The sequence below is a fragment of the Schistocerca piceifrons genome, chromosome 4 (genome assembly GCF_021461385.2).
Source record: "Schistocerca piceifrons isolate TAMUIC-IGC-003096 chromosome 4, iqSchPice1.1, whole genome shotgun sequence".
Taxonomy (NCBI): domain Eukaryota; kingdom Metazoa; phylum Arthropoda; class Insecta; order Orthoptera; family Acrididae; genus Schistocerca; species Schistocerca piceifrons.
Genome location: NC_060141.1, coordinates 355,552,457 through 355,564,775, shown reverse-complemented (window position 1 = coordinate 355,564,775; position 12,319 = coordinate 355,552,457). Strand labels below are relative to the sequence as shown.

General features: G+C 45.0%; 1 protein-coding gene across 1 annotated transcript in view; it reads left to right on the top strand.

Annotated features, from left to right (window-relative positions):
* Window positions 1–12,319, top strand: part of LOC124794825 (spondin-2-like) — a 619,441-nt gene that overhangs the window by 476,645 nt on the left and 130,477 nt on the right. Inside the window, exon 4 of the mRNA XM_047258487.1 lies at window positions 6,073–6,252. Coding sequence (XP_047114443.1) covers window positions 6,073–6,252 — 180 coding nt within the window. The remainder of the gene's footprint in view (window positions 1–6,072; window positions 6,253–12,319) is intronic.

Here is a 12,319-nt window from a genome sequence, read left to right as displayed (position 1 = left end):
ACGGGGAAAAAATCCAACACCAAAAAATAATCAGTGTAGAACTACGAAATTTTCGGGACACATTCGTCTTGGTAATATTTGTATGTGATTAATATTGCAAGATCACATGGTAATGTAAGAGTGAGACAAGCCAGTGCAAATCTGAAATGCCGGTACATTAATAACCGATGTATCTCTCAGAATGTTGAATTCAAGCATGGAAACGTGCATGCATCATGATGCACAGGTGCCGGCTGTCAGTTTGTGGGATGGAGTTCCATACTTGTTGCACTTGGTCAGGCAATACATGGACGTGTAATGCTGTTTGTGGATGACAATGGAGTTGTCGTACGATGATGTCCCATATGTGCTCTATTGGAGACAGATCTGGTGGTCAAGCATGCCAAGGCAACATGTTTACATTCTGTGGAGCACGTTGGATCACAGTATTGGTAAGTAGGCGAGCGTTAACCTGTTGAAAAACATCCCCTGGAATTCTGTTCATGAAAGGGAGCACTACAGGTCGAATCACCATACTGACGAACAAATTTGCAGTCAGGATGCGTGGGATAACCACGAAAGTGCTCCTGCTGTCATACGAAATCGCACCCCAGACCATAACTTCACGTGCAGGTCCTGTGTGTCCAGCACGCAGGCAGGTTGCTTGCCAGCGCTCAACTCGCCCCCTTCTAATCAACGTAGGATCATCAGTGACCTCGAGGCAGAACCACCTTTCATCAGAAAACACAGCAGACCTTCACCATGGTCTCCAATGAGCTCTCGCTTGATCATTCTGAGGTCGCAAATGGCGGTGGATTGGAGTCAGAGGTACACTCGCTACATGGAGTCTGGCTCAGAGCTGTCCCTGAAGTAACCTATTTGCAACAGATCATTGTCTCACTGTGGTGCCAACTGCTGCTCAAATTGCTGCTGCAGATGCAGTGCGATGCGCCAGAGTCTTACGCCCAATACGACGGTCTTCTCTCTCGGCAGTGCCACGTGGTCATCTCGAGTCAGGTCTTCTTGCGACCGTACATTCTCGTGACCATCGCTACCAGCCATCATGTAGAGAGGCTACGTTCCTGACAAGTCTCCCTGGAATATCACGGAAGGGACATCCAGTTTCTCGTAGCTCTATTACACGACCTCGTTCAAACTCAGTGAGGTTCTAATAATGGCGTCTTTGTCGTCTTAAAGGCATTCTTGATTACCATCTACTCACCACGCCCAATCTCAAAGGTAATTATCATGTATTTAAAGCAAAACTGATCTGTCTCATCGTAGTGGTTCTACTCGCACGACTCGTATGCTATGCAAGATATCTGAAGAGACATCGTCTTTCAGATGTAGAAAACATGCCTACCGACTATCGTTTATGTCGTATAACTTCTTCTTGGTGTTCCAATTTTTTCCCGTCAGCCTAGTGTGTTATGGGACAGTAGTTATTTACCGTGCTGTTGTACAGACCGACAGCGTGTATAGTTAGAAAGTAGTAGCCCGACGTGTTATGAACATTCAACCTTCGTATATGCCTGTCCTTCTACGACGAAGGTTTTCGACCTTTACACGGACTCAGCAATGCGGGAATCCCTGCCACGAGGGCGTTAGTAACGCAGCGTTTTTCGTGGCCCGATGTACAGGACTGCCATTGAAGGACCCACACTTGCACTCCCAGCCAGAAGTGCAAATTAACACATACGAGCTCTGTTCGGAAGTTTTGACATTCCAGAGTCACGATTCTCACGCATCCACCAACACCGGCTGCATGTTAACCAATGGCACTGCCTCACACAGATCACCAGATACAGCAGGTGACTGAAGCTATTCCCACTGTCAACAAGACCTATAGAGAATGTGGCGCGCTCGTTCATCTACGATTGGATTTCACGTTTTGGCCATCACCAGCAAGTGGCTTCCGAGTAGGGCCGGCAGTGGAAGTCAGAAATATTTCGTACAATGGCCCGGGTGTAAGGAATACACGTGACAAGGACTTCACCATATCACGCAGTCGCAAACGGCATTGTTCAGTACCTACAGATGACGAATTTGTGGATTAATGCCCTCCAGTTAGTGCTGTTGGGATTACGGAGTGCATTAAAAGATCTGCAGGGGCGGCTGGTACATGGCAAACTTATGCATCTATCATGCTGCTCAAGATTTTCTCGCGGAACTGCGGGAGTAAATGGAGGTCATCCGTCCGAGTGGAACTATACCGCACAGAAAATAGGCCGCTTTTGTTTTCAAAGATCTGGGAAACAAAGTAGCACTTTTCCTCCGAAGGGGTCCACAGCACAGATCAGTGCAGCCGTCCAACCAAGCCCCATAAACAGATACGCGACGATATGATTGAACACTCGCAATCTATGTTAAAGAGGTGGACACAACAGTGTCAACTGATCGGTGCAAGCTACACTACCTTAGTGCAGAAATACGTGGTCGTTGTCAACGCTCATAAACAATTTGTTTCAGTCGACGTCACACGTGTTCGATTGGTTTCATGGACACGAAATAGGCGGGCCATTCCATTTCCGTGATCGCAACATGCTGAAGAAAAGTGTTCAGCAGAACCGCACGATGAGCACGTGAGTTATCACTGATCTCGAAAACTGCCTCCAAAAGAGCTGCTGACACTATCCCACTATTAGTTACAGAATCTCGTCCCTGCACTGTAGAGGAGAGAGATTACCCTTAACAACTACCAGAGGCGCATGTTGGCCTCATGAAATGCCAGCCCCGAACATCACTCCACCACCACCTTGTTGCACGTTTGGGACAGCGCTGGAGGTGTTCTATATTAGTGGGATACCTTCAAAAACGTTGTCCGCGATTATCAGGGTACGAACAGGTCCGAGTTTCGTCCATTGGCAACAAGCGACGCTGATCCTAGGGCTTCCATTCCACATGATATCTTGCCTTATGTAACGGTGTCCATGCTGTTGTAACGTACGTCGTGGTGCTCGTCATAAATCATGCAATCGTTCCCCAATAGTTTGATGCCATACATGAACTGCTGTAGCCTCTTCGAATGCTAAATTCTGATCTGGAGCACTCAGCCCAAGGGTCTTTTGACTCGTAGATATCGATTATTCTGTGCACCTCTCAAACGTGGATGGCCTATGCGAGGCAGTCCTTAATACTACCAGCCAATTAGAACCGGATCTATATCCGCACCACATGACTTTGACTCCGGTACACACGACGAGAAACTTACCTGGTTGACAAAGCTTCTGCGCACAGCACGATGATGCGGACCCAATTTGCGTCGCTACTGTCGTTCGTGGCGTGACGTATGCTCACTCACTTCAGTCCTCTCTAATGCGTAACTGGGCGCCATGCTTTCAATTGAAATTCTGCAGTCCATTCGACTGTGGCGTTCTACCCGTAGCCGACGCTCAAGGTAACTGTCTGTGTGTTTCCAAAAGACGTCAGTCGTCGCCTCCCCATCGGTATCGGAACAGTCAATACTTGCTCGACGTATGAGGGTGATGCAAAACTTTTGTTTATGTTTCTGTAGGTCCATCACAGAGATGTGGATGCGGGACTGTGGCTGATCAACAACTCGTAGAGGAGGAAGTGGGGATTACCGTTTAACATCCCGTTTACAACGAAATGATCACAGACTGAGATCAAGTTCGGATTACGGAAGAGTGGGGAAGGTAATCGATCGTGCTCATTTAAAAGAACCATCCCGGCATTTGCCTGGAGCGATTATGGAAATTACGGAAAACCTAAATCAGGACGGCCAGACGTGGATCTGAACCGTCGTCCTCCCGAATACGAGTCCAGTGTGCTAACTAACCACTGCGCTACCTCGTTCGGTAATAACTCGTAGAACAAGGACACCAACACCCATAATTCTAAGTAAAAAAAATTATTATTTAATCAAGCATTTTCGACGCTTCCTTTAGTGTCAGGGGCTTAACTAATAAAAAAAATTACAGCTGTTGATGCCCTTTGTTTATGTGTACACAAATGTGTTACTGAAACATTGGATTTTCTGAATTTTATATAAAGAGTTCTGTGTTCTTAGTTATGACGTCATACAGAGTAAGACGGAACACAGTTACTGCGACTGAAAACCTTCTTGTGTTTGGTGATGGTTAGTAAGAATCGAATTTGGTAGGTCCTCGCACTGCCTGTCGATATGTTTCTCGACAAGAAGGATAGTCATAAAGTTTCATCTATCATCTACAGTAAAAAATAAATAAATAAAACAAATAATTAATTTTTTTGTTTGCAAGTACCAGTCTACAATCTCGGTAAAGATTAAAATTCTCTACACACAATACCGTAACATGTCGCTTGAGGACCTTATACGAAATGACCATCCCACTAATGAAATGGAGGCAGGTTGCGCCATTTTGTTTCGGTCCAGCTAGCGGCTTCCTACGAAACTGTGATGCAGTGGTTACCAATTGTACCTGTAAACAACCAACAAGTTAATTACGTAACTTTGATTTGTTTCTGAAGAGCGTCCGCCTTGAGCAAAACACTTTTTTTTTCTTTTTCTTTTTATTCCACAAACATGTTTCGCTAAAGTTTTAGCATCATCAGCAGGTTTTTGTTATGTTCTATAAAACAGGAAAAACGCTTTTTATTACTGTTACACACATAAATTTGAGTTTTTAAAGACAGTATTTGCACATTTGAAAAACAGATACAATTTCTGTACATACGAGTATACCTTGTTATCATTCGCTGTGTATTTTTGGACTTTATGTAATTTAATGCACTTGTTTTGTTTCACGTTCTGTCATCTGCAACCATATGTAGAACAGTTATTTACTTCGAAGATTTACGACTGGAAATGTTATGGTTATGCCTACCATTAACTAATATTATGTGGAAGTGTGTGTGTGCGTGTGAGAGAGAGAGAGAGAGAGAGAGAGAGTGTTTGCAATATGTTTCACTTTCACTTTTTCTGAAGAAAACTATCAAATACAAATTTCCGTAACTGAAAGAAAGCAAGTAAACGAGTAGACAGTTCTCTGCAATTGAACTCTGTTCGCTGTCTTCAAAAAACTATCAGACAACAACAGCCCTTAAACACCCGAAACACCCCTTGCAAACCACATGCACGCACGCACGCACACACACACACACACACACACACACACACAATAAATAAAAAGATAAATAAAGTGAAATAAGAAAAAGTAATAATTAATAAATAAGAGTCACAGCCATTCACTCTTTCTCCCTCTCCCTCTCTCCCTCTCTCTCTCTCTCTCTCTCTCTCTCTCTCTCTCTCTCTCTCTCTCTCTCACACACACACACACACACACACACACACACACACACACACACATACACACATACACGCACTACAAAGATTCAAAACTCTCGCCCAGAAAACATTCAATATTCAGCTGTCCGTCATCTTGTTTCTGTCATTTGTAAACACTAACACGAAAAGTTACTTCCTTCACGGTGAAGATAATGGGGAAACCAACGAAAGTAAGAAACAAATTTGGAAACACGCACACACACACACACACACACACACACACACACACACACACAAACACACACACACAATCCTCCACATAAAAGTAGTTAAAATCTGTGGAACAAGACAACTACTTTAAATTACATAAAATCCAGGGACTCCACAGCATGTGGTAACAAGGTGTGTGTACAAAAATTTTGTATGTTCTTCAAATATCTACATACTGTCTTTAGAAACTCAAATGAATGGGTGTACCAGTAGTAAAAAGGACTTGTGCTGTTTTATAGAAGATTACAAAAATCGACTGATGATGCTGAAACCTCAGCGAAAGATATCCGGGGAATAAAAAGTAAAAGAAAAAAATTTTGTTTTTCTCAAGAAGGATCCTCTCCAGAAATAAATCTATTTGTAAGCAATCACGGACAGAAGATCTTCAACCTCAATAAGAATACGTAACTTTCTTTTTTCGAGTTGGTAACTTAAAATAGTATGGGTACCCCTCGTGCAGCGATCCTCGGCCAGTCATGACTATCCTGAATGCATCACTTTATGTGGGTGTTGATGCCTTCTTGTGCTTCAGTTGCTATTCCTTGTAAGACTGTAGACTATTCTTTTTTCTTAACGTTGTGGACGGTGTGTTGCAGGCGGACCCGCTGGACGCGGGCACGGACAACGGCTTCACGTTCACAGCGCCCAACTGGCGCACCGAGCCGCCGGGCCCCGTCTACCGCATCACCAGCCGCGCGCCCGCACACCCGGCCGGCTCCTTCTACTACCCACAGCTGGACGAGCTGCCGCCCATCGCCACCTTCCAGATCATCAAGGTGCGTGCGCCACACAGCTGACTCTCCCTCTCCCTCTGCCTCTGCATCTGGCGTATCGAGTTGTCTTCGACAGAATGACCTCATCCATGTCAGTCATCCGTCGTATAGTTGTTTTTTTAACTCATCTCTGTCTTCATGTTCTATAGTTTTGACTTGGGCGCGTATGACGCCAGTTATTTTTTGCGCCCTAAAGCAAAACAAAACCAAATCAACACTGATGAGCCAAAACATTATGGCCACCTACTTAATGGGCTATTTGTCCATCTCTGGAACCAAATACATCACTGGTTCCGCGTATCAGGGATCCGGAAATTTGTTGGTAGGTTTCTGGTGGTATGTGGAATTACATGTCTAAGCACAGGTCATGTAATTCGCGTAAATATCGGGCTGCTAATTTGCGTACGCGGCGATGGCGCCCGACAGCGACCCAGATGGCTTCCATAGGATTTACGCCAGTCAAATTTAGTCGTTGATACATCAACGTGACTTCACTATAATCTCCCCAAACCACTGTAGCACGGTCCTAGCTCCGGGATACGGACAATTATACTGATGAAAGATGACATCGCCGTGAGGGAAGGAATGCACGTGGTTCACCGCTGTCAACGTCTCTTCGATTACTACCACAGGTCCCACGCAAGCGTAGAAGAATGTCTCCCGTAGCATAATCCTGCTCCCACGAGCCTGCGCCCGTGGCGCACTGCACGTTTTGAGCCCTCGTTCACATCGATGTCGGCGTTTCTCGAGACGACCATCGACTTAATGTAGAAAAAAAGTGATTCACCCGAACAGACGATACGTTTCCGTTTATCGACGGTCGAGTTCCGATCCTCCTGTGCCCACTCCAGTCGCATTAGAGGATGCCTTTAGGTCAACATATTAACACGTAGGGGTGGTCAGCTGCGGAGCTCCATGTTCAACAATGTACGACGAACGGTGTGCTCCGAAACATTTGTGTGTACACCAACACTGTCACCTTTCGGCAGAGATGCCACAGATCAACATCTAGCATACTTTACACGGTAGACGAGTCTCCGAAACCACGTTCTGCGAAGAGTCGTGAATTTACAACCATTTACCGCTGACTAGTGGTTTCACTGTCCTCCTACCTCTTTCCGTAGATGCTCACGACAGTAGCACGTGATCATTCGATCAGTTTCTCCGTTTCCGAGTTACTAGTGCACAGGCTCTGCATAATAAATTCTCTTATCTCAACGGATTTCCCCATTTGCAGCCCATATTTCCCCCGTCCGTGTCTGCTCTCCTTATATACTTTTGTTATCACGTCACGTGCTCGCAACGCCACGAGGCGGCATCCGACGTCGCGGTGGGGAATGGTCATAATATTTTGGCTTATCAATGTACATCAGCATACATGTTCTGCTAACAACTGTGAAGCATAAAATACTAAATGGCTCTGAGCACTTAACTTCTGAGGTCATCAGTCCCCTAGAACTTAGAACTACTTACACCTAACTAACCTAAGGACATCACACACATCCATGCCCGAGGCAGGATTCGAACCTGCGACCGTAGCGGTCGCGCGGTTCCAGACTGTAGCGCCTAGAACCACTTGGCCACCCCGACCGGCAGCATAAAATACGTACCGTGGTACCACATGCTGTGGTTTCTTCCTGTTCCAACTGCGTACGGATCGTGGGTAGAATGACTGCGTAAATACCGGGTAGCTATAATTAAAAGTGCAGCTACTCACGATGTCCAGCGTGGTCTGTAACTATCGTATGGGGGCGAAACTTGGTAGATACGCTAATGTGGATCCGATTCACGCTGGAAAAAAATTACTTCCAGTTTTGGAGACCAGGGGAAGATCTGGCGCTGTACAGTGTTTGTATGACGGTATGGTATCCACAGTGTCATTTGACAAGCCATAACGTAAGGGACAGTATGGCTATCGGTCAGAGAGACCGTGCGCTATTAGTGAAACTATTTTATGTGAACGGCAGCAATTACAGTGCTGCATTGAGAGCGTATCGACGACTGAAAGTCTGAGGAGAGGCCCGATGTCATTAAGTGGTTTAAAAAGGATGACACGGGTGACCTTAGTGTGACACCCGGAAGAGGAAGACGCCTCATCCCAGTGGAAGTTATTGACGAGCTTGCTATTACTGTAACTGACCATGCGGCATGTGTCCCATGTAGTAATAGTGCTCGTGCACTTTTACGAAAATTATCCATCCCATGGTCAACAGTATGGAAAGTTTTGCGATCTACTTTACACTGGTACCCGGACAAGATCCAGACAGTGAATCAAGTGAAACCTCATGATCCGCAGCGGCATTCTGAAATTGTTCGTCGGTTTCTGACACGAATCGAAACTGATAACATGTGCCCGGGCAATATTCTATACAGTCACGAGGCACTTTTTACGCTATAGGGTGCAATGAATACACACAGCTACGGAATATGTGGTACTGCTAAATCGTGTGTTGCGCACGAAGACCCACTGCAATCGCCGTATGTCACTGTGTGGTGTGGATTCAGAAGCACCTTTATTCTCGACCCGTTATTCTTCAAAGAAAATACAGCCAGAGGGCTCGTCAGGTGGCGTCAGGACGCTATCGAGACGCCCTTGTGCATAATGTGATACCTCCTTTGGAAGAGCTCAACTGTGTGGAAACCACTGTTTCCATGCAAGATGCAGCAACACCTCGGATCGTTCGCCCAGTGAAAGATCTGCTTAATGCAACCTTCTGGCCGAGCGGTTCTAGGCACTTCAGTCTGGAACCGCGCTCCTGCTACTGTCGCAGGTTCGAATCCTGCCTCGGACATGAATGTGTGTGATGTCCCTAGGTTAGTTAGGTTTTAGTAGTTCTAAGTGCTTAGAGCCATTTGAACCATTTTTGCAACCTTCCACAAAAGTGTTATATTAAGAGGTATACCGGATACATGGCCTCCAAGATCACGTGATAATCCATGCGACTTTTGGCTCTTGAGATATCTATAAGAACGCGTTTATCAGGGACACGTTCGGTCTCTACCTCATATGAAGGCCAGTATTCAGGAACACTTAGTACAGTTCCACCAGAACTCTACGAACAATTATTGATTACGTCGTTTTACGGATGCAGCGTCTCGCCGACATCTCCGGTACTCATGCTGAAGAAAGCGTGTAAGCGGAGGTTAATGATAAAATCAACATCATGCCTTTCCCACTTGTTTGACCCCTTCAGCCCACGTCCCGTTCGTAATCGATTACATACGTAAACACTTCTATACGTCTTTCTTGCATTCATAGAAGCAGATTTGCATCTGATGGTCAAACTTGGAACTAATTTTTTTCCGATAAATCGGTTCCGCATTAACACATTAGCATATCTACCAATTTTCGTTGTCACACGATAATTACACCCCTCACTGGACCTCCGTCAGTAGCTATACTTTACTTAGGTATCTAAGTGGTTCAGTAATTGGTATAATCTCGTCTTCGCTATCACTGTGGGAGTGATACGCATGTAGATGATAACATATACACGACTACATGACTACTCTGTGATTTACAATTAAGGGCGTGACACTTAATTACTTCTCTACCGTTCCGCTCTCGAATAGCGCTGAGGAAGAACGAGCAATTGAATCATTTCGTGCGAGCTTTGATTTCTAGTATTTTATTACTACGATCGTTTCTCACTACGCAGGTGGGCATCAGCAAAATATTCTGCAATTCGGAGGAGAAAACTGGTGATTCAAATTTAGCATCGTAAAACGCCTGTGTTTTAGTGGTTGTCACTACATCTCGCGTATCATGTCCGTGACAGTCACTCCCCTATTTCGGCACATTACAAAACGAGCTGCCCTTCTTTGAGCTTTTTCGATGATCACAACTGATGCGGATTCCACACCGCACAGCAGTGCTCCAAAAGAAGGCGCATAAGAGTAGTGTAAACTGCCCCTTTGGTAGACCAGTTGCATTTTCTAAGTGTTCTGCCAATAAAACGCGTTCGCACAACATTATTTATGTGATCGTTACAATTTAAGTTGTTCGTAACTGTTATCCCTAGGAATTTAGTTGAATTGACAGCCTTTAAATTTGTATGATTTAATGTGTAACTGAAATTCGACGGACTCCTTTTAGTACTCATGTGGGTGACCTAACACTTCTTATTATCTAACATTTTGGCTCACCAACGTACCTCTACCATTTTTGTTTAATACTGGTTCATGAAATTTAGTAATAAATTGCGTCTATTTGTAAGAGCCTACAAATTCAGAATTTTCAACAGTTTTATGATACTTCCCTGCGAGTGAAACAAACGCTAGATCGTTCGTGCCACATTCCTTCGTTAGCCCTATTTGGCATGAGATTTGCACACTTGAGCAGTATCAGATGGTTCAAATGGCTCTAAGCACTATGGGACTTAACATCTGAGGTCATCAGTCCCCTAGACTTAGAAGTACTTAAACCTAACTAACCTAAGGACATCACACACATCCATGCCCCAGGCAGGATTTGAACTTGCGGCCGTAGCAGCCGCGTGGTTCCGGACTGAAGCGCCTAGAACCGCTCGACCACAGCTGAGCAGTATCGTAAGACGGGACACACAAGTGATTTCTAAGGAGCCCCCTTTGGAGATCGACAGTATTTTTCCAGTATCCAGTAAATGAATCGAAGCCCGCCACCTGCCTTACCTTAGACTGAGCCTGTGTCATTATTTATTTTCATTTCCTGCAAATTGTTACACTATACGTATGTAAAGTGTCTGTTCTTTCGGTCATGTACGAAAGAACAGACATTTTGATGCAGCAGCCATTATGAATTCAGACGCAAAGGAATTACAGACATGGGCTGCGAGTGGACATTGATTTAAACCAATGGGACCGGGATTCGAACCAGTTTTCCTGCAAACTAGGCAGATGCGCTGACCACTGAGACGTCCGGATACAGTGGTCATTGCAACAGCACAGACTACCATAGCACGCCTCCCGTCAAACCCAAATTCTCAACTTATCGAAACACTACTAACGTTGTGTCCCTTCCCCATTATCTCCACTACTCGCGGCATTTCGCCGATTCCCATACGAGTTTGAGGGTGGTCTGCATCCGCATTGAAGAGATCACTGGCCATCCTCACCTTAATTGTGTGTGCATCTATAACATTAGTAGTGTGTGGATAAGTTTGAGTATTTGGATCTTACGGAAGGCGTGCTAGGACAGTCCGGCCAGTTGGGATGACCACTGTGTCCAGATAGCTTGGTGTCAGAGCATCAGCCTAATAAGCAGAAGAACCGGGTTCCAATACTGGTCCAACACAAACTTTCAACTTTCCCATCAATACCCACTCGCCGCCAATGTCTCTAACTCCCTCATGTCTTAATTTTTTACACTCATTGCAGATAATTGTGTGAGTTACTGATTCTAGTCGTCAATCATTGATTCTGTAGTCATCGGACACTAAGTTTTTTTTCGTTTTGTAAAATGAATAATTTTACGTTACTGTACATTTAAAGCAAGTTGCCAACAACTGCACCACTTTGAAATCTTATCAACGTTAGGTCGAATACGTGTACAGTTTTTTCGGAATGAGTGTTATCGCCGGCCGTTGTGGCGGAGCGTTTTTAGGCGCTTCAGTCTGGAACCGTGCGACCGTTACGGTCGCAGGTTAAAATTCTGCCTCGGGCATGGATGTGTGTGATGTCCTTAGGTTAGTTAGGTTTGAGTAGTCCTGAGCTCTAGGGGACTAATCTCCGATGTTAAGTCCCATCGTGCTCAGAGTCATTTGAACCATTTTTGAGTGTTATCATGCACTGGTGTGCGAAACTTAATGACGAAAGTAACTTCCGCATGATGTGTCACTTCCAACTAATATAGCTCGGTGAAACATGGACCATACATGGAAAGAACTGCTGCAGTATAGTAGAAGGTAACTGAAAGAAATACGCAATGAGACGAAATGAAATGACACATTTATTCAAAGACAATAATTACAAGGCATCGTGATTTATAATAGCCCACTGGACACTAAAAACGCGGGACATTGTGTTTAATACGGTGTGTGGCCACCACTGACGGTACTGCATGCTGTGCAACGAGCTCTCATGCTGCCCACAC